The 25,684-nt window shown below is 34.8% G+C and overlaps 2 protein-coding genes across 2 annotated transcripts; both read left to right on the plus strand.

Moving 5' to 3' along the window:
* Positions 1-7,329: 7,329 nt before the first annotated feature.
* LOC143560539 (uncharacterized) lies at positions 7,330-14,950 on the plus strand. The gene is made up of 15 exons (XM_077048820.1): positions 7,330-7,636; positions 8,654-8,815; positions 8,898-8,963; positions 9,046-9,189; positions 9,703-9,816; positions 9,911-10,012; positions 10,093-10,278; positions 10,380-10,469; positions 10,566-10,700; positions 10,781-10,903; positions 11,279-11,364; positions 11,437-12,049; positions 12,137-12,214; positions 12,826-13,864; positions 14,597-14,950. Exons 1-14 carry the CDS (start codon positions 7,373-7,375, stop codon positions 13,858-13,860), a joined length of 3,198 nt encoding a protein of 1,065 aa, XP_076904935.1. The 5' UTR covers positions 7,330-7,372; the 3' UTR covers positions 13,861-13,864; positions 14,597-14,950.
* Positions 14,951-21,035: 6,085 nt separating this feature from the next.
* On the plus strand, positions 21,036-23,706 carry LOC143560543 (uncharacterized). The gene is made up of 4 exons (XM_077048826.1): positions 21,036-21,290; positions 21,408-21,911; positions 22,495-22,832; positions 23,638-23,706. Exons 1-4 carry the CDS (start codon positions 21,137-21,139, stop codon positions 23,704-23,706), a joined length of 1,065 nt encoding a protein of 354 aa, XP_076904941.1. The 5' UTR covers positions 21,036-21,136.
* The last annotated feature ends 1,978 nt before the right edge of the window (positions 23,707-25,684 follow it).

Consider the following 25,684-nt stretch of genomic DNA (forward strand, 5'->3'; position numbering starts at 1 on the left):
TAAAGGACTATTGTTATAATTTCTCAAACATTTACATTTTAAACCTTAAACTTTAATTGTTTACATTTCTCATCATTTATTTTTATTTAAAGACTTCCAAGGCAACTTTTCTAATATAAGACTTCTTTCCTTTTAGGCTTTGTTCGTTAAACTCGTCGTTCCAGTTAATCTCCAAATCATCAATTTTTCAAGTTTATTACTTGAATGTGCGTACTTTCATCCCCCGTTCTCCATCTTTCATTTTGGGGGTGATATTGCATACTTATTCAAACTAAATGTTTTATACTTGAGTCTTAAACCACCAACTTTATTGTATACTTTACTTAAATAAATGCTCGATTTGGTGTTATATGCTTACATGCTTAAATGCTAATGTGTTTACCGCTTTTGGTTGGTTGATTCATAAATCCGAGTATATTTGGCATCCCCTTATAGAAAGGTGTCGTTAATGTATTCTTATTAACGATTTCATATAAATCCTAGACTATTTGGCATCCCCTTATAGCAAGGTGTCGTTAATGTATTCTTATTAACGATTTCATTATCTAAATTGTTGCTATTATTTATTGTTTTTATACAAGTTGTGAAATATACATATTGTTTCAAAACTATGAAATTGCTCACCAACCTTTGTGTGACAAATTCTATTTTCTGCAATGTTACAGGTTTGACTTTGGGTTGACTGATGACTTGATGAAAAACGTTATCAAGACTATTAGGTTATTAGCAAAATGAACAATATATTATTTGCTATATTCGAATTCGGTTATTGTATGAACATGTTATGTGACTCGTTATGATTTTGTGAATTTAAATGAGTTGATTAAATATTGACACTTTAAATAGTGTCTTGTGTTTTTGGGCAATCCGTTGCACACCGGCATGTTTCGCCGCCTTTGGTCGGGGTGTGACAACAAATTACGCTAGACTTGCAAGTTGCAACCTTATCTTCACATAGTTGCTAACTCACTATATTTATTTTTATCATAACTAACAACAACTTTACTTACAAGTTGATTACATAAACCAACTATATTACTTAACCCTCAAGTCTAACCCGACTTCTGTATTAACCGACCCGAACAAGTATGTGTAAAAATTAGACCAGGTCATGGTTTTGTTTTAACCGACCCAAACAAGTATCTGGTCTATTGCGACTAGGGGTGTTAATTGGGTCAACCTGATCGGGTTAATTAGGTTGGGTTAGTCGGGTTTTTAAAAAATAAAATCTAACCCGCAACCCGACCCTATTAAGATTCAGGTTAGTTGGATTAATCGGGTTAACCATGTTACTCTATATTTTTAAGTTGATATTTGTGTTTGTAACTTGTGGGTTGCAATAATTTTCATTCCACTCAATTTTTAATTTCTTTCACAAGTAATTATCTTATAATTACATATAGACCTGTAAACTAACCCAACACACAAGAAAAAGGGCATGTCGATGTTCGTGCATTTGACTTTAAACGGACACGGACATGAACACTTAACCGAACAAATCTTTGTGTACATGTCCATTCGTTCAAAACATGAACATGTTCGTTCATTTAAAATTTAAACGAACATAAATGAACACGAAGAAGCAAATAAAAACATATTAAGGTGATATGGTTAATAAATGCAAATAATATTTAATAATTTTTTATTAATTTATAAACGAACATAAACTAACTTAAATGAACGTTAAAAAACAAGCATAATAATTAAATTCTCTATATAACTTTTATCATTGACTTTTTCGTGTGTTCTACCTTTGCATCAGTATTGTATTTGAATTAACTATCACCATTAATCGGGTTTTTTTAACCTATTAATAATTTGGGTAGCCTGATTAACATTATTTAACCTACTTAACCTGACCATAATTAGCTTATTCGGCTATTTGGGTTCAGATCGGGTTAATTAGGTTCGGAGTAAACCGCGGTTTTCGTCCCTGTGATTTGTTCAAATTTGCGATTTTAGTCCAATAGTTTCTAATTGTCTTTTTTCGTCCATGTGGTTTCATTTTGCTTTCAATTATATCCTAACCAACTAACCCCGTTAAATCCACCTGGTTATGTCCATCATCTTGAGGGGCAGTTTGGTAATTGTACTCCCAAAAGAAACACCAACCAACCCTAAATCCCTGATTAAAAAACCATCCAGTTGTCTTTTTTAATTGTTTTGTTCGACACCACGATTCCAAACCCTAGAAGAAAAATGAACCACAATTCCAAACTCTAGACGAACAAACAACAACGATTCATCACTAATCTTTGATCATGGCGCTTAGTCTCTGGTGGCTTCGATCTCCACATGAAAAGTTTGACCCCGATGAAGAATATCGTAAGTACCGATCTCTGTTTAACCGGTTTCTTTAAACTTTTTTCCATAATTGTCTGGATCAACAATAGTTATTAAATCTTTACTGATATTGTTTATTAAACAGGGGGTCACCCAAAGGTTTTCTCCATGAAGTTTAACTATGGTGGGAGATTCACAAAGCCTCCAGGCAGAACCTATGTTAATGGAAAGGTAGGGTTTTTTGATATGGTTGACTCTTTCGAGTTTGGGTTCCACGAACTAGAATCTATGACAGATTGCTTAGATCTTCATGTAGGAGATGAAATACTTTATTACTATTTTAAGGTTCCAAACAGTGATCTTGATTATGGTTTAAGGGCTTTAACAAATGACACTGATCTTGATGAGTTGTTTAAGTATGTTGAGGAGTTTAAGGTTATTGAGGTATACACTGAGCTTGGATGCCAGGCAATAGGCACTACAGAAACTATAAATGAAAGTCAAGTAAGCCAAGTAGTGAGGTTAGGACTAAGGATCACATTGATGAAGATGACAATGGGGATGGTGAGGGTGGTGATGAAGATAACACTAGGGATGGTGAGAGTGGTGACGAAGATAACAATGGGGATGGCGAGAGTAGCGATGAAGATGATTCTGAGGATTCTGATTTCTTTGTTAACAGTGATAATAGCTGTGATGATTTAGAAGTAGACATGAATGAATTTAGATCTGTGGTGGATATACCTGTTAATGAAGAACATCAACACTTCGCTAGTGAAGATGATAACAGTGACTTTGAAGTTGACTTAGATGATTTTGATAGCATGGATGAAGATGAAACACCTTTAAGCAAGGTAATGAAAAAGGCTAGGAAGAAGAATAGAAAGGGCAAAGATCCAGTGTTTGCACCTTTTTATGTTGGACAACAGTTTTCAAATAGGGATGAAGTTAGGGATCTAGTGAAGAAGTTTTGCATTGAGAGTAGAAGGCAACTTTACTTTAAAAAGAATGATAAAGAAAGAGTAAGGGTGTTGTGTGCTGGAGTTACACATGCTGTTAGTGGGTCCAAAGAGGTAGTTGTGAAGAGTAAAGTTGGTGGGTCTCAAAAGGTGGATAAGTCAATAAAAGCAATGAAAGAACCAATGGAAGAGAAACTGATTCCCACTTGTCCTTTTGTCTTACATATCTCCAACCACAATAAATTATCCTCTTGGGTTGTGAAGACCTTTACTAATGAGCATACATGCCTTAATACACGAAATGTCAAGTTGTGTACTGTGAGTTGGATTGCTAAAGAAGCTGAACAAATTGTTGCTTCGAACTACAACATACCAGTTAAAGCACTACAAGATCAATTCCAGAGGAAATATCAAATACAACTCTCAGAGACTAAAGTTTTCCGGGCGAGGGCCATGGCTAGGCAGAAGATTGATGGTAATTTCACTACTCAGTATGCACTTCTAAGGGACTATTGTAAGGAGCTAGTTAGAGCTAATCCGGGAACCTCTGTGGAGATTGAGGTAGAGAAAGAGTTTAACCCATCTAGTTTAACAAGGCAGTTCAAGAGGGTTTACATTTGTTTAGCTCCATTGAGGGAAGGGTTTAAAGCTTGTGGTAGGGACCTATTGGGATTGGATGGCTGCTTCATGAAGGGGCCTTTTCCCGGACAGATTCTAACTGCAGTGGGAGTAGACTCAAATAATTGCATATATCCCGTGGCATATGCTTTAGTCGAAGCTGAAACAACTGAATCATGGACTTGGTTCTTGGAGTGCCTAGGTCGTGATCTTGATCTATATCCAAATTCCAATTTCACTTTCATTAGTGATCGACAAAAGGTACATCCAAGTTTTAACTGTTCACGTATTGTGTTTACTATTTTGTCATCACTTATTGTGTTTACTTGGGTTTATTATTAATCAGGGTATTACACCAGCTTTAAAGAAGACATATCCAAGTGTTGAACACAGATTTTGCTTGAGACACATTCATGAGAATATGAAGTCTAAGTGGAGGGGTCATGTGTTTGAAGATCTACTTTGGAAGTGTGCTACATCAACTACTATTCCACAGTTTGAGAAGACAATGACAGAAGTGAGGGTCCAAGATCAGGCTTTAGATGATTGGCTACGTGATATCCACCCAAAGCACTGGTCTAAAGCATACTTTAGGGTACGATTCTTTAAAATTAAAAATATTACGCGTTCAGTGGTACGATTCTGGTTATTTTTTCGGGTTTCGGGTCGTTCGGGTCGGGTTGTTCGGGTTTTGGGTTAAATGGTTCTGGTAAATTAGGATCGGTATTCGGGTTAAAAAAGTTAAAATCTAAACTTATATTGAAAAACACACCCCTAACTATGTTATCTATTGTGTCTTTGCAGGAAGGTCAACAAGTGATGTTCTCTTAAATAATCTATGCGAGGTGTTCAACAGGCAACTGGTTGGCGGAAGAGACAAGCCCATTATAACCTGCTTGGAGTTTATTAGGGAATATTTGATGAAGAGAATTGTTTTAGTTCGTAAAAGCATTTCCAAGTGTGACGGTCCTCTGACTCCGAAAGCAACAACACTGTTTGAAGGAATTAAAAAAGATGCATTATTGTACAAAGTCATATGGAATGGGATGAACAAGTACCAAGTAAGTGGGCCTTCACAAGATCAATGTGTAGTCGATGTTGACAAGAAGACTTGCTCATGCGGAATGTGGGAGTTGATTGCCATGCCATGCAAGCATGCAGTGGCAGTCAATTATAATATGGCCCAAAATGGCATGGATGTTGACATTCCAGAGGCTTGGATCTCTAAAGTCTACTTGCTTGATACATGGAAGAAGGTGTACGATCATACCATTGACCCAATCAACGGTGTTCAAATGTGGACGCCTTCAGAATGCCCAACAACTCTTAAGCCTCCAAAGCACCACAAACAAATTGGAAGGCCAAAGAAGAAACGAAAGAAAAGTGCTGAGGAGTTGAGCGAACTTGCTAGGGAAGGGAAAATGCCAAGGTCTAGTAACACAGTCACGTGCAGGAATTGCAAAACACAGGTGCAAATATAAGGTCTTGTACCGCGCCAAAGTTTTCATCACAGCCTGAAAAGAAAATTGGCACAGTCAAAGGGGGAAAAAAGTTGTCATAAGTGAAAGGTTCCAAAAAGAAGGGCAGCACCAAAGGGAAAGAAAAAGTGTCACATGTGGGAGGTTCAAAAAAGAAAGGCACCACCAAAGGTCTTTGATTGAATGGTGTTTGTGTTGATTGTCTTTTGAAACTGTTAATATGTTTGATGATTATCATGTTTTGGCATGTTTGACTTTTTAGTCGAACAAGAATACTTTCCCAAACATAATCTAGTATTTATGTTTGATGGTTATCATGTTTTGTATATCAAGGCTTTGACTTCTAGATGTTGCATGTTAGTTTTTATGTAATGGATGTTATGTTTTGGTTGAAGCATGGATGTTTTAGTATGCTTGTGATTATATGGTTGTTATTTGTTGGTATGTTGGATGTTTTAGTTTTTCAAGGTAATTGTCTTTTTAAAATTCAGATTTTGACAAGTTGCATATTTTAGTATCTGATTGTCTTTTTAAAATCCAGGTAATTGTCTTTAGCATTTCCAAGTGATATCATGCTAACAGGTCACTTCAGTAAATCTCTTTAATTAACAAGATAAGGTGTCAAATGACCTCTATTATTTGCTTAAAAAACGAAGAGCTGGTACATAAAATATTAGGTAAACTTTTCATACCCTAAACTAGTTGCAAGAATCCATTGAATTATGCATTCTAGTGTTGGTAATTGACAAAAATGGTGGTCTTTGACCAACTCAGTTTTGACAAACAATGTTTCGTTTGTAACCTATTGTTATAATGCATAAGGTAATTAGGGGGTGCAAACGAGCCGAGCCAAGCCCAAGCTCGACTAGGCACAAGCTCGGCTCGTTTAACTTATACATAGCTCGAGCTCGAGCTTGGCTCGTTTCGAGCTCTATTAAACGAGCTTATTTTTAGGCTCGCGAGCCCGCTCGAGCTCGTAAGTAAAGCTCGGGCTCGTTTATTGAACGAGCTTGTTTTAGGCTTGAGCTCGACTCATTTGCACCCCTAACGTTAATAAACCAAACTTGTCGTATGGTAGCCAAAATACGAAATTTCATTAATAGTGGTCATCAACATAATTTGCAACATAGTTCATTTAATTACATCCTATAGTTAAGAGTACAACATAAAAACATAAAGCCAGTGACCTTTACAAGTTTTAGGTCATTTTAAAAATCAAATACAACAAAAAAAACATCCAACTTAAACCTAAATAAATCTTCAGCCTTTTGTTTTGAATTGCATTAGCTCTTGCTATGGCTTCGTGATTATTGGCGGATCTCAATAGACCAGGAATGATTTCTTGAGCTCTTTGGCACAATGGGGAATCAACCCAATCAACAAAACCACATCTTGATGTCTGGTAAGATTTTGAAGTAATTAAGAAAAAAAAACAAAATATAGTTTCAATATAAAAAAAAACTTACACTCGTGCAACAGTGAAATCGTCTACCAGGATTGGCATCGGTTCAAGACGTGCGAATGGTTGTAACTGAACCACATGAGCAAAACACCATTCGATTGTTGGCTCGGCGACGAAGTGATTGTGTGTTAGAGGAGCTCGACATTGTCTATTCAAATGTTGTCTATCTTGGGATGAAGAAGATGATACAGACAACAAAAAGAATGAAAAAGAGGTATGGGAATTAGGGATTTAGGGTTGGTTGGTGTTTCTTTTGGGAGTACGATTACCAAACTGCCCCTCAAGATGATGGACATAACAGGTGGATTTAACGGGGTTAGTTGGTTAGGATATAATTGAAAGCAAAATGAAACCACACGGACGAAAAAAGACAACTAGAAACTATTGGAATAAAATCGTAAAACTGGACAAACCACGTGAAAGAAAAACGCAGAATACTCTTAGGTTCGGGTAACCGAGAACTTAAAAGGAACGTTCGTCTCTCCCTCACAATATTCCGATCAAATCAAAACCCCCATAAAATAAAACACCACCACCATTGATCCAACTCATACTCACACACACCAACAACAATGAGGCGACTATTCGGCAGAGGAGCAACCACCGACTCATCAAAATCACCTTCCACGTCATCTCCACCACCGCCTCTGTTCTCTCCGTCAACCGCCGTGGCCTCCGGTCCGGCCAGACCTATTTGTCTGGTCTATTGTGACGACAACGGCAAGTTTCAGATGGATCCCGAATCCGTTTCCATTCTCCAGCTTCTTAAGGAACCAATTGGTGTTGTTTCCGTATGTGGCCGTGCTCGTCAAGGCAAGAGTTATATTTTGAATCAGGTACTGGTTCCGGTTTTTAGGGCAAAATTAGGGTTTTGCAGGTTACTGGTCTTAGAAGTAATTGAATTAGCTGATTGTACAGCGTTTATTGTTTAATTTTGGATTCTAGGGTTTTAAGTGAGATCATTGCTTATGAAATTGGTTAATTGGATAGTGTAATTATAGTTCTGTCTTTTGGAGAAAATTAGGGTTTTGTAGTTTACTTAGTTTTTTGATTATGTAATTTTGGATCCTAGGGTTTTAAGTGAGGTCATTGCTTATGAAATTGGTTACTTGGATAGTATAATTTTGGTTAATTTTTATTGAAAAAGTTAACTACTTGAATTCATTGATTGTACAGTGTTAATTGTATTATTTTGGATTCTAGGGTTTTTAGTGAAAACATTGCTTATGAAATTGGTTAATTGGATAGGAATTAGGTTATACCTGTGCCATATGATGGAGAAAATTGGGATGTATAGTGCTAATTTTACCTCCAATTTTTAAACTGTGAAGCAAATTTAAACATGCGTGTTAAATTGTGTATAAAACTGGATTTGTGGCAATAAGCATAGAGACTTACAAGCCATTTTTGTTCAAAGTTATTTTCTAAAGGATGGCATTGAACATAGGGCATCTCAAAATTAAAGTTTTTGCAACTTGGAAGTCATTTGCAAATGCTCAAAGTTACTAGACTTATTTTTTACCCTAGAAAATAGGCACACTGAATCACAAAATTAAATGTTTAGTTTAATATAGTGGTCTGACTTTGAACTTCACAGTTGAAAGTACCCGCAACAAATTGATCCATTTAAAACATGGTACAGGTAACAAAGTATGAGGTTTGAATAGTATATTAAAATGCATGAATGTATCAACTTTTGTTGTAATGCATTCGTTAGGCGGTCATATCATTAAGATCTTGTTTGATATTTATTCGTAGTTTGTTTTTACACTTTTCTATTTTCTTGATTTGAAGTCTTGATTGAAAGTTTGTGGCCTTTATTGTAATATTTTTTTTTATCTTATTTTTTGTAGCTTCTTGGAAGGAGCAGTGGATTCCAGGTGGCATCAACTCACCGTCCATGCACAAAAGGGCTTTGGCTATGGAGCACTCCTTTAAGGAGAACCGCTCTTGATGGAACTGAATACAATCTTTTACTGATAGACACTGAAGGAATTGATGCTTATGATCAAACGGTTAGCTTGGCTTCTTTACATCTAGTTTTATAAATTGTTTGTTGATCTTCTATAACTTCTTTTTTGATTGTGCATTTTACAGGGAACTTATAGCACACAGATTTTCTCTCTAGCTGTACTTTTATCTAGCATGTTCATATACAACCAGGTCAGAATATTATTCATTTTCTTTATTCATTCTATGTATCGCTGCTGGTGTTAATCTGACAAATCACATTTTTGTGTATCAGATGGGAGGTATAGATGAGGCTGCACTGGATCGTCTCTCGCTTGTAACTGAAATGACTAAGCATATTCGAGTCAGAGCTTCTGGTGGGAAGACCACTGCTTCTGAGCTTGGACAGTTTTCTCCTATCTTTGTTTGGCTTCTAAGGGTATATTCATGCTGTTATATTTTTTACTGATATGTCAGTAGACCTGTAAACGAACTGAACAAACATGAATGGAGCTTGTTCATTTTGGTTTGTTTAACTTTAACAGAACAAATGAACGGACGTTAACGCTTAAGCAAACAAATTTTATTGTTAGTTTTTGTTTGTTAAGAAAGCGAACATGTTTATGTTTGTTTGCTAATATTTTAAACGAGCGTTGGGTGTTAACGAACAAACACAAACGAACATGAACACATTCATTTTTTTTAACAAACAAACGTGAACAAGAAAATTCATTTGTTTGGTTGAAGGTAAATAGATGAATGCAAAGAAGCCCTGTTTGTGTTCGTTTGGTTTGTATACAGTCGTACCTCTAGTTAACTCATGTGTGAATGTTAAATGACTCATCGAGTTGTTGAATATTGATTTTGTTAATCATGTTATGTAACCAGGTACTGCTATTATTTTATTTTATTGTTTTATACTTTTATTTAACTTCTATGTTTCAATTTGCAGGATTTTTATCTGGATTTGGTGGAGGATAACAGGAAAATAACTCCACGCGACTATTTAGAACTTGCTTTGAGGCCAGTACAAGGTGAAGCTAGAGATATCTCTGCCAAAAATGAGGTTATTCCTTCACTTATATTAGATTGTAAACATGCTTATATATATGTCTTTTTATATTATTTAGATTCTTAAAAACAATTGATAATTGATGTAGATTCGAGAATCCATTAGAGCTCTCTTTCCAGACAGAGAATGCTTCACTCTTGTGAGACCTTTAAGCAATGAAAAAGAGCTACAACGGCTTGACCAAATATCGGTTAGTAATCTCTTTAATATTCACAAAAATAATTTTTAATTTTTCAAAAAAATAATCATTATAATCTTATTGTGGCATAGATGGATAAATTGAGGCCAGAGTTTAAGGCAGGACTGGATGCATTAACAAGGTTTGTTTTTGAGAGGACTAGACCTAAACAGGTGGGGGCCACAGTGATGAATGGACCGATCTTTGCAGGCATCACTCAGTCCTTTTTGGATGCCCTCAATAATGGTGCCGTTCCAACTATAACTTCTTCTTGGCAGGTTAGTTTTTTGAGCATTTTCATAACAATCGCTTATAATATCGGCTTGATTATTGCTGTTGATTCTGATAATACTCTTTTTTTTTTCTTTTCATTTTTCAGAGTGTTGAAGAAACAGAGTGTCAAAGGGCATTAGAGTATGCTACTGAAGTTTACAAGTCTTCTTTTGACAGTACAAAGCCTCCTGAAGAAGTATGTTTTTTTTCTTTGTATTTTACGTTATTATTTGTATCTTAGTTTTACTCAATGACCATATTGTATAATAGTTCATATATCACATGTTCGCAGACTGCAATACGAGAAGCACATGAAGAAGCTGTTCAGAAGGCTGTGGCTGCTTTTAATTCAGTTGCTGTTGGGGCTGGTTCTGTTAGGCAAAAATGTGAAAAACGGCTTCATACCTTTTTGAAAAAAGAATTTGAGGTAGTTTTTTTGAAATGTTTATGGTACTATCTTTGTGTCATTCATTTATGTTGATACTAATTATTGAACTATTGATGCAGGATTACAAAAGAGAGGCCTTTATGAAGGCTTACATGCAATGCTCAAATGCCATACAGAAAATGGAGAAAGAACTAAGAACAGCTTGTCAAGCTCCTGATGCAAAGTTTGATGATATTCTTAAGGTAATTGTCTATAAATGTTTTTTTCGGAGTGCTGAGAATCAGTTTAAGCATCCATGTGTTCTTGTAATGCGTGTAGATGTGTCATGTGTCGTATTTGCATGGTTATAGTTTTTTATTTATTTTTATTTTTTATATAAATAATCATTTTATTATAATTTTCATTTACTATTACTGAATAATATATTATTTGTTCGAGTTAAAAGGTAAATGATCACATTTACTGTTCTAACATTTTCATGACAAACATACATTTAGATTTGGTAGCATGTTATTTGGGCCGTTTTTTCTTAATGGAGTTTTGAAAGTATAATTATTTTTAAATTTTGTTTACATATTTCAGTAACCCTAAAGGTACTATTCTTTCTTGTCATGTAGGTTCTTGATCGGCTATTAAACAGCTATGAAACAACTCCATATGGTCCCGAGAAGTGGCAGAAGCTAGCTTCTTTCTTACGACAAAGGTTTGACTTTTTATCATATTTTTTTTTTGTTTTCGCTAGATTGATTTTATTTTGTTCTCCTTGATTTTTTAGCCTTGAAGGTCCAGTTCTCGACTTTGTTAAGAAGCAGATTGATAATATTTCTTCAGAGAAAAGTGCCCTACGTTTAAAATGTCGGTCAATTGAAGATAAAATGAGCTTACTCTCCAAACAACTAGAAGCTAGTGAAAAATACAAATCCGATTACTTAAAACGCTACGAAGAGGCTATTAGTGACAAAAACAAGCTAGCAGAGGAATACATGGCCCGAATATCCGATCTCAAAAACAGTTCCAGCTCATTAGATCAAAGATGTTCAAGTCTATCAAAAGCTCTAGAAGCTTCTAAACTTGAGTCTATAGAATGGAGAAGAAAGTATGATGTGGCATTATCCAAACAGAAAGCTGAGGAAGAACACGCGTCATCAGAAGTAGCTAACCTTAAAGCTAGAAGCAGTGCAGCAGAGGCAAGATTAGCCGCTGCAAAGGAACAAACTTTGTCTGCACAAGAGGAAGCAAACGAGTGGAAACGAAAGTATGATATCGCAGTTAGAGAAGCAAAGATTGCACTTGAAAAGGCAGCTGCTGTTCAAGACCGCGCAAATAAACAAACACAATATCGCGAGGATGCTTTACGCGCTGAGATTGCTGGCACGATTGCTGAGAAGGTGACATGTTTTTTTATTATTAATTGGTGTGTTTTAGAACTTTGAAACGTTGTTTTAATTTAGTATCAATTGGTTTTGGAACTGCAGGAAGCTGAAATTAAAGATAAGGCGTTAAAGATTGAACAAGCTGAGCAGCGTGTAACGACTCTGAGCTTGGAGTTGAAGGTGAGAGTGTTCTGAAAATTTTAAGTATGTTTTGGTTTGTAAACGAACCGAACACACACGAACATGGCATGTTTTTTTGCTTTAACTGTAACCGAACACGAACAATTTAATCGGCAGAGTTTTTTTTGTCCATGCTTTTTTGTTAAGAAAATGAGTGTGTTTGTGTTCGTATATGTTCATTCGTTAATAGAATGAACGGTTCACGAACGTAAACATACACAAATGAACAAACATGACGCATAGATATACGAACATAACTGAGTGAACACCAATTAGAAGTAAACATGACATCAATATGCTGAACCAAAAAATCAATAAAACTAGACTAAATTGTAATGGAGGACTTAATTTTTTTAATGTATAGGTAAACAAATGAACATAAACGAACAAAATAAACAATTTAAATGAACGGACAAACATGAACGAACGAGACGTGTTCATGTTCGTTTGTTTAGCTAGATGAATAAAAAAATTGGTCTATTTTGTTTATTTATAAAAGTAGACATAAATGAACTTCCTCCAAACGGTCATGAACGATTCATTTGGTTCATTTACAGGCCTAGGTATGTGGCTTGTTTATGATATTTTAATGCTATATTATTGATTCTCAGGCTGCTGAGTCGAAGACAAAGAGTTATGATATAGAAATATCCGCTTTAAAATGTGATATCAAGGAGTTGGGTGAACGGTTAGAAAGTGCAAACGCAACTGCTCAGTCATATGAAAAAGAATCGAGAATTCTGGAGCAAGATCGCCTTCATTTAGAGCAGAAGTACCGATCTGAGTTTGACCGATTTGAGGAAGTCAAAGAAAGATGTAGAAATGCCGAAAAAGAAACCAAACGAGCAACCGAGTTAGCTGACAGTGCTCGAGCAGAAGCCGCAGCTGCCCAAAAGGAGAAAAACGAAATCCAGCGGGCAGCCGACGAAAGGAAGACCGTAATTGAAAGGCTCGAGAGACGCATCGAGAGCCTAGAAAGACAAAAACACGATTTAACCGACGAATTAGAACGTTTCCAATCTGCTGAGTTGGAAGCGGTATCTAAAGTTTCAATATTGGAAGCAAGAGTTGAAGAAAGAGAGAAAGAGATAGAAACATTATTAAAATCAAACAACGAGCAACGTGCTACAACCGTACATGTCCTTGAAGGCCTTTTGGAAACTGAACGGGCGGCTCGGGCAGAAGCCACGAACCGGGCAGAAGCACTTTCGGTTCAGTTACAAGCCACACAAGGGAAGCTTGATTTGCTCCAACAACAAATGACAGCTGTCCGCCTTAACGAGTCTGCATTAGACAGCAAACTAAGAACCGCTTCACATGGAAAACGGTTTAGGGTTGAAGATAATGAAATGGGAACCGATTCAGTTCAAGACATTGGTAGAGTGGTTAGAGGAAATAAGAGATCTAGGAGTATGGCTAGCCAACCAGACGGTGGTTCAGTTTTTAGAGGCGAAGATGATGATAACAATAATAACAGTAACCATAGTCAACCGGCCAGTAATGAAGACTACACTAAATTCACCATTTTGAAACTCAAACAAGAGCTCACAAAACACAATTTTGGTGAAGAGTTGCTTCAGTTGAAGAATCCCAACAAGAAAGATCTCTTGGCTCTTTATGAAAGATGTGTTCTCCAGAAATTTTGAAACGGTAAGTTTATTTAATATTAACCATCGTTGCACATGGCAGTTTTGGCCCGTTTTGCTAATTAATGAGTTGATTTAGGTTATGTTTCGTGTAAAGTGAGTCAAGTTGAGCAAACCGGTTGGAGTATGCGCAAAATTTGTTCTTAAGGGTCAATTTGGTCAAACTGATTTCTATTTCAGACTATCTTTTTTTATTGTCACCCATAAAGCCCGAACTTTAAAAGGTTGCAAATGTTCAAGGTAGTCACTAGTCTGTACTTTTGAAAATGTTGGCTTTTCTTTGACGTGATGATGACTTGATGTTGGTTAGCGGTAAATTTTGATTTATTTGAAAGTTGGGTTTTTATGGGTGGAAAACAAAGTTGGGTTTATACATATGTTATTTTGTTATTAATGTTGGCCGTGCCAAGATTTTTTTATGTGTTATAGTGTTAGGGGTATTTTTGTCATTTCACACAACTTAGCAACAGCCAACAGGTGCTAACGTCTATCCGTTATATGCAAACTAATTGTCTTAACTTGTAATTTCTATAAGTTAAGACTAAATCTTAAGTTGGGCATACCACAGGGACTATTAGTGTAACTATTTTTGATTTTCTTAATGTAAGTTTTTAATCCTATTTATTTTAGAATTATTTAAAAAAAACGGATAAAGTATTTTGCCGACCTGGTGACTTGTACTAAAGATTACTTATTTTGCTCGTTGCTGTCTAACAGAAACATATTTTTGGTGCAGGTTTCTTTGATTTAAATTATGATAAAAAAAAATTGGTGGGCTTTGTCGGAGGATTGTTTTGGTGTGTAATTTGATTTGTCAGATTGCAGTGTATTTTTTAAGTTGTCCTGCACATATCTGCTACTACTGAACTACTAGATCTTAGAGACGGAGTTATGATTCACCGGGAGCTTTGCTAGTTCTAGCTATATCTTGCAGATTATGTTGACTTGATTCGGGATTTTAGCATTTGTCAACTTTTATGATCTTTTAGGTGTGTGTTCTTAATATCATGATTCAGAATGATTATTTGATTCTGTATCATGTGTTATTTTGCCACTGGTGTGATTGTGTGTATGTACTCTTTTTCATGACCTTGTATGACGACTGCTCATCTGATGTGGAGGCTTTCGGTTTCACGAGGGGATCACTAAGTTTCTCGCTTCTTTTTGTTAATTAAACTACAGCTCATACCCTATACTTCTAAATTACACATTATATAATAACGACTCTACTCCAAACTTGATGTGAACAAAAAACCGGTATCTCAGCCTAATCCGAGCCTGATTTGAATCCAATATGGTAGAAAGCGAATTCGACCCAACTGAGCCCGTAAGCTTGAAACATGGTCATAAGTCATAACCTTCTACATTGAAAGTGGTACCAAACAGTTAACCAGAACCGACCCAGCCAAAAACTGGTCAAACATGGTCAAAACCAAAACCATTTCATCTTGAACCGGTTTTGACTTTTTGTTGACCAACCCGAGCTAGTTTTGACATAGGAACTGGTTTGTGCACCTCTACTAAGCTCTTATCCTTCTCACAACAATGATGTATTTAGGCATGATCTAACTTGTAAAGTCGACTGTAGAATTGACCGTTGTTAAAAAATATTTTCATATGATCTCATATGATCAAATCCTTCTAAATTTTAATATAAGGAATTGTTATGTATTTTTAGTTAAACCATGGACTTATGTGCTAATCTAACAAAAGCTCTTAATATTTTTTTTTCCTAACAATTATTCTTTAAAAAACTAGTTTCAAACTTCATGCAAAGAAAACTATAGATAACAATTCATAACATTATCCAAAAACGACACGAAAAAAATAAGATTTTGGGTTGTCATAGCTATCATACATAATAAACGGTTGTGTTCGGAATTGCATGTTAAACCCGCTTAATTAAATAGGTCGACATGTTACTATGTTTAACCCATTTTTTACAATCCACCAACTCAATTAACACCTTTACAAGTTGAGTACTACCCAACAACCCGTCAACCCGTTTGTGCATGTTTTAATAATAGATAAAGATGCTATGTTGGGGTCATGCAATTTTAAGTGTATTCATATTAGAGTTGACAATTTTTTATATGAATAAAAATACGGGTTGTGAAAAACCCTCCAAGTCAAGTTTGTTTACGACTCTACGTGTAATAGTGTTATTGGTTGTATTTGTTTGGTTTAAAGATTTTCGTTGCCAAAGGAGACCTTGGTCAACTAGTAACGTAAGCTGGAGCAAGGGCGGATCTACATATACAATTGCGGGTTCACGGGAACCCACTGAGTTTCGGATTTTATATGGAATGTGTATATAAAATATGAGAGTGAACCCACATGTTTATTATGAGTGAACACATAAACAAAATGGAACAGTGGTGTAGTCAGTAGTGGTAAGCACTTTAACTTCTTGTTGTGATAACTTGGGTTTGATTCTCTCCTTCAGCAAGTTTTGTTATTATTATTTTGTTTCCTATATACAGCAAGTTTTGTTATTTTTTCCATAAACCGTTTAATCAATTAAATGCAACCATTTATATATTTTGCTTTGAAGAATTTTAGTAGACAAAATACTATTTGATCACATTAAAGATATATTATATATTTAAATTCGTGTGTGCATGATGATAGATTGATAGGATATACTTCAGGTTTACATCTGAGGGTTATAAGCAGTAGAAGCATGTAACGGTAATTTATAAAATGTGTGCATATTAGTTTAATTGAACACTTTCATAATACTTAGTCTAGCTATGCGTATATTGTGAATGCAACTTGAATCATTGAATTCCAGATTACAGTTGAAGTCAATATATTTTCATATTCACAGAGTTCGGTCAATTCACATAAAGAAAGTGGTATTTCCATAGAAAGTTTATGATATGCTAAAGTAAATTATGACCATTTTCATTTTTTAATTAACAATCGGTACCGGCTTAATAGCAAAAATCAACATTTTAACCGGCAAAAGTCTACGCCGAAACGCGTTGCGAAGCCAAGTAGTTATGAATATTAAGAGATATTTTGTGTTTTTTTTATAATATCTAATGACGATGTTTGTTTTTTGTTATTCTACCGTATTTTTGTTGTGTAGTAAAACTCAACTGACCCGAACCGCCAAAACGACCCAACCGTCGAACTGATCCGAACCATCGAGCCAACCCGAACAGTGAACCCACTTGCAAAAATTCCTGGATCCGCCGGAGTATGCCATGTCTACGTGTAAGAATTATAGTGGTTGTTTGATTTAAATTTGGGAACCCTTATAGTTTTCTCAATTTTTATTTAAACTCCTTAAAGTTTGTGTTTGACACTTTAGCCCCTTCAAATTCTTCTTATGGAAATATGGGGTTATCCACGATTCCACTTTTGCCACTAACGTAAAGTTTTCACTTGTATTGCTTGAGTTGAAACACGAAAGATTTTTACAAGAAATAGAGAGGGTTGGCGTATGACATTGTGCAAACATTTGTCATTTATTTTGTTTTTTTTGTACGTTCATTATCTTTTTTGTTGTCGTATCTTTTTTTAACGTTTTACTTAGGATTTAAGAAAATGTCATAGATGTCAAGAAACATTCATTTAATGGTTCTCGGTATTTCATATAGATAGTAATAAAAGATTTCGATAAGCCCTTTGCAAATTCTAAACCACCGGAAGCATTATGTTTCAACTGACAGTAAGATACGAGCTTACATTTATAAGAAACATGCTGAATTTTGTTCAAGGAGTAAAGTCATTCGTCACTTGAAAAAATGGAGACCTTGTTCGATAAGATGTATATCAAACATTATAGCATGGTATTTATTGATAAAGTGGAACTGATATGCCAAGCGTAACCTTGTTATCGAATTTGGAAAAAAATGGTGTAACTCCTCAGACAAAACTATAGTGCAAGAGAAATGGTGTATCAAATAAAGTGTCACGTCTTACAAACATGACACATTATAGAGCCATAAATAGTTAAATACAACATACCCTAAACCTTATCAAAACTCCACAATTAATTATGCCCATGTAAGAGTCGTGCTATGATTAGTGACCTGTAAGTTTGTTGCGTATTGTTAATTAAATAGACCATGACCAATAAGACAAAGTGAATAGTAGCAAGATCGTGGTGGTCTTGTTACAATGTGACATCACAGTAACTTTACTACTTTAGTGTCAAACCTTAGCGACCCATGGGGTATTTGTAACCACATCAATCATAGATTACAGAAATGTTATAGTTAAATAAACTGTTAGTCTATCATGTTCTTAACACATGAAACATCTTGGTTACATGCACGATGAATATACATGAAACTTCATATTACTTTATGCTTATGCAAGAGGAGTTGTGTGGTTGTTAAAGAGAGAGAGAGAGAAAAAAAAAAACAGAATTCAATGGAACAAAGTGTGCAATATCATGAAAATAAAGAGCTAAATATAAACAAAGCTAACGAGTGTTCGACTTGTTACGTAAGCTCCCAAATAAAAAAAATATATACTTTTTAGCATATCATATTTAGGAAATATCTCATAGAATATTAATCAACTTTAAAAAGTATTCCAATTAGGTCACTCATACATATTTTTCTCAAATCGGGTCGCTAAATCTTCGAATCGAGTCTCACCGATTTTTTTGTGCGTTAAGAAAGAAATTAAGGATAAGATGTGGTGGTTGGAATGCAATATATGTAGTTATATTTTAAAAAAATTAAAAAACGTTAATTATATTAAAATTCCAAAACAAAAAATAAAATTCACGTCGCCACTCAACGTCAACATAAAAAAAAAAAGATAAAGAGATTTCCTATGTGAAACAAAAAAAAACGCTACAAAAACATGTTAAAACCTTTAATTTAATAAAATATGAAAGTTGTTAATTGGAACGATCTTAAAAATTGAATAACCTAGTTAAAACAATTTTAAAACTTGCTTACTATTCCAATAAATTGCCCTATCATTTAAACCACCGATATTTATATAACTGATTGTAACCACCACTAAAACATCAAATAAATCCCTCAGGTCATGTCCTTTTCACATGCTTGAATTGAATTGAATTGAATTGAATTGTAATTTTTTTTAAAATAAATCGTAATTATACTTTTTGGAATATGAACATGCCAATAAGATTTTGAATTGAAAGGAACCGGATTCCAATTTCATTCTTGATATGTTTATTTGACAAAAGAGTTGGAATCTATCACTATGAATACCACTGCATCTCCAACCAACCCCAGCACGTTCAAGTCAAAAAGTCGGGCTGTGTTCTGGTAAACATTCCAGTCGAGTTCAAGTCGGTTGACCGTGTCTACGTTTGGGTTGAGGTCGACGGTCCTGGTCTACGTTTCGTCGTGTTCAGGTCGATCTTCTGGAACGCTTTCGGATCGCATTCGGGTCGACGTTCCATGTTGAGTTTGGGTCAGTGATCCAGATCGCGTTCAAGTCAACGGTTGGTAACGCGTTCGGGCCTTGTTCGCGTCGATGATACGGTAGAATTTGGGTTGACAGTCGAACCGAAAGCGAACCGACCCAGAGCGTCGAACCGAACGTGTTTTAACGCGTAGCGTTGAATTGAACGCGAACTGGCATGGAGTGTCGAACTGAAGCGAACTAGCCCGGAACGTCGAAACTGAAGTGAACTGACCAAGAGCGTCATACCGAACTGACCTGGAGCGTCAAACTGAACCCGAAATGATCCGGATCGCCGAACCGAACGCACTTTGACGCGAAGCGTTGAACTGAACGTGAACTGACCCGGAGTGTTGATCCAAAGCGAAAGTGTCGAACCGAACGTAAACTGACACGGGGCATCGAACCAAATACGAACTGACACAGAGTGCAGACGTGAAAGCGCTACGACCCAAATACGAAAACACTGTAACACGACCATAATATATTAGTTGACCGATTAAAGATTCCAACAAATTTACTTGAATTCCTCTGCATTTGGGAAGGATTTGGAATTCATTTATTAAAGGAATTTAATTTTAATTTTAATTCTTTGCAACCAAACACATCAAAATGGAATTAAGATTTCAATCCTAAATTGGAATAAATTTCAGTTCTATCCAAATTCCATTCCATTCCATTCCATTCCATTCCAGCGAAACGAACACGTCACGTCCTAAATCTCATTTTTCATTTTTCAAGGGAGTAAAGTTGCCAGTTGAGTAATTTAGAAGAAGCTAAAAGAAATAAACAGACAGCATAAAAGCGCGTCAATGAAAGCTCTAATTGTGGTTTGGGTTTTGAGTTTTGAAAGCTCAAACACACACGTACACATATCATCAAATTAACATCATCTTCGATCGGTCACTGCTGCTGTTCATATCATCATCAATCCAATCATACCTTCATCAATCAGTTTCCAGTTCAATCTCTTCATGATTCGACTCATTATACAGCTTCCTATCGGTTAATTTAGGTATCTTAATTGTTCCTCTACAATTAGTATTCAAAGTTTGTAATTTTTGTTTGCGATCGTTAATCTGTGTATTCAATTTGATCTTAAACTAAGTTTTACCTGAAATTGGAGTTCCTACTTTGACTTTTTTTAAATTTAGGGTTTATGATTGATTGTTTTCAAATTCATATGTATTGATTTATGTATGTAAACTGTAAACGATGATTCCCCACACAGACACACACTGTTTTTTTTATATAATTTTGTGTTTTTTTGCTGAATTATTTATATATGAAGTTGTTTGATTGGAAGCTTATATGATTCAAAATATTGTGTGTGTTTTTGGTAATGATACATGATGGTCAATGGTTAGTGTTCTTGCTTGGGTTGGACAAATTATGTACTAGGTAAAGGTTAAAATACAAAGGGTCACAATAATTACAAGGATTTGTGCCTTAGATGGTCGAGATAAAAATCCCTAAAATAAAGTCATAATTAAAATTCTTTATATATAAATCAAAAAGTAAAAAAGTAAAAAAAACTAAAATTTTTCCCTGTTCTCGTTCAAAAAAGAAAAAAAAAAACCTGAGAAATGTCGGCTTAGCTTTTAGGGTTAGTTGATTTTTTTGGGGAGGGGGGGGGTTTAGGTTTTTGCGGGTTTTTGGTTTGATGAGGTCATGTGAGATGTAGACGATCAAAGAACACAAAAGGTGCACCATAAGATTTGGATGGATGACCACAAATCGTTCTCACCCTTCTCATTTTTGTGGCCCTTTGTAGGATAACTCAACTCACTATAATATGCTAATGTATTGTTTTGTTCTATTTTTGCAAATGGCAGACATTTGAAGGGATTTTATCTTCTTCTGTTTTTGAGCAAATATGGTGATACACATCAAAAGTACAGAACCAATGCCATCGCTAAAGATGAAAACGAACTCAAACACGGGATGTGTGAGAGAAAAGGACAGTCTCCGTGTTTGTCAGAAGTCAAACAAGATATCCAAGAACTCTTCACCACAAGTTAAAAAGGATGGTAATAAATTAGTAATAACCTTATATAGTTATATATCATGTGAAGTTTATGTAAACTCTATAAAATCTTTTGTTGATTTTGTTTTTGTGTTTGTTTACCACGTATTGTTTTGTGCAGCTCTTTTCTGCAGCGAAGCTACTGTGCAGGAACCTAGAACCGATGAAACTAACTATCGTGATTTGCTGGATGAAGAAAGTCACATAGATAAAAACTCATTGGAATATCAAAGTTGTAACGTGTCAGATTTCATCATTTCAAACATGATAGCGTCCAGCTCACCTGTTCAAGAAGAATCTATCTTACCAGATTATGAATGCAATGAATCTAGCCAGTTTTTAAGTGATGAAAGTATGCTACTTCCTTATCTTGAGGATACGAATGGTTGTGACGACAACACTAAAGGGTGTTCAGAATCTGTAACGGCTTCAAAAGAATCAAATTTATCTCTTTCAGTGCATCATCAGGAGCCAGATGATTATCTTGATTGGGACCCATCAGAATGTTGGGACACACAATTTTTTAATAAAAATTTGCCTGATCTTGCTGACATGGAAACAAATTTATGTCCCACCGTATCGCCTTGTAGAAGAAAAACCGTTACGCTAGTACTGGATTTAGATGGTATGTAACATTTTGGTTATTTCAAATATTGTCACGTCAATTTAGTTAAAAAAAATGTCTTGTACTCATTCGTGAACTGTTGGTTTATACTATTAACGAACGAACATGAACATGTTCATGCTTTTAACAAACAGATACGAACAAGAAAATCTCATTCATTTAACTGTTCATGTTCGATTATATGTTCGTTTAAAGTTAAACGAATGAACATGAGCATGTCTTGTTTGTGTTCTTTCAGTTCGTTTACTAGCCTACTCTTAAAGTTTGTGCATAAAAAACCCTAAGTCATATTTTGTTTTCAAATGATTACGTTACTATTGAAGTAGCATAGTTTTTGTAAATTGTAATTATGTCTTAAAACTAATTATTTATTAAATTTGATGGTCCAGACAAAAGCATTAAATTTGATAATCTGGACAAAAAAGCCCCCCGACAAGCCCTAGTTCAAATCCTACAAAAACATTTATCCTGAGCAATTGCAATAATCGGATTCATTGATATTCCTGGTATAGTAGATGTTGATGCAAGTTAATATTATTTTATATGTTTCTTAACTATAATTTGTTGGCTTTGGTATGTACAGAGACACTGGTCCATTCTTCATTAGAACACTGTGATGATGCAGACTTCACTTTTCCTGTATTTGTTGATTCCAAAGAGCATACAATTTACGTGAAGCAGAGGCCCCACCTTAAAGATTTCTTGAAACGCGTATCGGAAATGTTTCAAGTTATGATTTTTACAGCCAGTCAAAGCATTTATGCAAAACCACTTTTGGACATATTGGATCCAGATGGAAAAATTATCTATCACCAGGCGTACAGAGAATCATGTACTTTTGAAGATGGAAGTCATACCAAGGATTTAACAGTTTTAGGTGTTGATCTTGCTAAAGTTGCCATAATTGATAACTGCCCACAGGTAGTTTTTTGGTTTACTCTATATAATATTATGTTAGTTTCTCAATGATGGCAATTTTTATCCTTTTGGTTATGGATGAACTGAATGTTCATGATCCTTTTAGTTTATGTTCGTTTGTTTAATAAATGAACGGGCATAAGCACGTGCGTCACTAGTTCGTATATGTTCATGAACTTTCTTTGTTTACGTTTATTTACGTTTGTTCGCTTACGTTCATCTACGTTTGTTCGCTTACGTTCATTTATGTTGGTTCATTAATGTTCGCTAATTTACGTGTTTAAGTTTGTTCGTTTATGTATTCATTTAAGTTATTAGGCGTGTTACAATTTTGTCTAGTTTATCAACTTTTTAGGCCCAACGGATTATGTTCACCTTTACTTTTAGTTGGTGTTTGCTCAGTTATGCTTGTTTATATATGGTAATTTATGTTCAGTTGTATTTTCTCGTTTATACTATTAACGAATGAACATAAACGAACATGAACATATTCATTTTCTTAATGAACCAACAAGAAAACCCCGTTCATTTAACTGCTTGTGTTCTATTGTTTGTTTGGTAAAGTTAAATGAGTGAACGCCAGTTTACAGTCCTAGTTATGAATTGGCAATTTGGGTTGTGTTTTATCAGAAAATAATGCTTAAATTTTGTATTAATAAATAATGCGCCAAATATGCTTAGTAAAATCCTATTATTTCAGTAACAGTCGAATATTTTTACCTAATCTTTTAGGAGGATTTATCCATTAAAGTTACAATTTGTGCGACCCGTTTGATCGTTTCTGTTTATCGATCTTTGGTGGTTCTAGGTTTTCCGATTGCAAGTGAATAATGGGATTCCAATAAAGAGTTGGTTTAATGACTCATCAGACTTGTGAGTTCGGTACATAGTGTTCTACACATTTACGGGATTGTTTTGGTACTAACAATTAACGTGTGTACACCATCATTGCAATTGAGCTCTAATATAGAGTTTAATTTTTGGATTATGATGATTGCAATCGAGTATGTAACTAGTCTAACGCGCCCCACAAGCTAACAAGCTAAAGACAGGGATTGAGTAACGAGTTGTAGCTTAGATCCTTAAATAGATTTTTAGTGGTTCAACACTGATAGTTTTAGCGATTTGATTAGTGTTCGATAAAAGGTGCATAAAGATTTCCTATGATCTGTTTCCTCCTTAGCTGAATGAACATGAACTTCCAAGTGTTTTGTTTTAGAGACGAAAAAAATAACTAGTAGAGAGATAAGTTGCACCTAGACGGCCGCGCCATATGTAGCTGCCACTGTAAATATACCGAGTGTGTGAAAAAAGCTTCTAATTTGGTAAGTTCAACTACTGTGTTGGTAAGAGCTTTTGTATTCATATTTGTTAAAAGTGACTAGAAAATATGGTTGGAACCGACTACAACCCTTTTTAACTCATCTATCTAAACAAGCCAAAATATGTATTCAAGTTGTAAGCGGCTAAGCGAGGGGTGTAATAGATGGGTTAGATAGGGTGGCGGGTCTCTGTCTAATTAAAGGGTTAAATAACTCAATCTAAACATGACCCGTTTAATAAAAGTATGGAAACCGAATGCGGCAACACAATCAGTTTGTTAAACGAGTTAAATACAACCAAAAACCAATTTATTATTTGAATGCTTATGCTGCATAAAGTTATGTTTGCTAGATATATAAGCACAACTCATCTATTATCAGAAATATTTAAATTGGATGTTATATTGTTTAATAGTTGAAAAATTAAAGTTTTTATAAAGAAATCATCCTTTAAAGCGAACCTAGTTTACATAAACAAAGAATATACATATCTTTAATTCTCTTTTGCATCTTTATTCTCGTTTCCTATAGGAGTTGTTTTGTTACCACATGTAAGCTAGTTTTATTCACTTATTCACCCAAACTTTATTAAAGTTTTTATATTGTGTATATATATGGTGTATATTGTTGAATATTTAATCACTGTTAAGTAAAATACTGTAACAATCATATAAAAACTTGTACGTATATATACTCAATGTAAGCTAGCTTTATTCACTTATGACTTACGGTTAATCTAAAACGTTTTAATTTTTTTTTTTCCATTTTAACAGCAAAGAGAGTTATAACTTTCATTTATGATATTATGTATAACTAAATGTATCCAAGTTTATACCCGATCTGATTTTTCTTTGTAGAAGATCGATCAGTAGCAATGGCTATCAACGTATAAGATTAGTTAAACAACTGCTTTATAAGGTTGACCGTTGACCTTATATTTCGTGTTGACACACAAAGTATATCTGCCCAACAAAACTTGTGCTTATGACAATTCACAAATTGTTATGTTTAGTTATGTTTTACTAAGTCACATTTTCAATCTTCGTATTTACCAAGTCAAATTGTTATGTATTTTATATCTTCTAACATGTATCATTATTTAATTTGATACATTTTGTCTTGATTTGCAAATCCATTTGCACTAAAGCATATGTCGATAACAACGGAAATTAACAACTAATGGTGAGAATGTGAGGATGAATCCTTTAAATAAACTATATAAATCTTACTTTTGTAGTTGTATACTGTATATTATAAAGTATAAAGATCTCTTCGTTGCAACTTTTTAAAACTTAAGGTTACATTAGTTATGGATTAATATTATATGATTAGTGATCATATTATAATAAATTCAGGTCCGTGCCATGACTTTATTACAACCAATCAATCCAATAGATAGTAACCAATACTTACTAATGAACTTCAAGTTCATATCTGCAGCTTTCATAGACACGCGAGTTGATTTAAGAGATATAAGATTTTGAAAGACAGCTAGTTTGGTCATTAAGACTCTTAAATGTTGGTTATTTTAGT

Source organism: Bidens hawaiensis, unplaced genomic scaffold (genome assembly GCF_021521415.1).
Source record: "Bidens hawaiensis isolate Kalapana, Puna unplaced genomic scaffold, B.hawaiensis_p1.1 tig00020377_1, whole genome shotgun sequence".
Lineage (NCBI taxonomy): Eukaryota > Viridiplantae > Streptophyta > Magnoliopsida > Asterales > Asteraceae > Bidens > Bidens hawaiensis.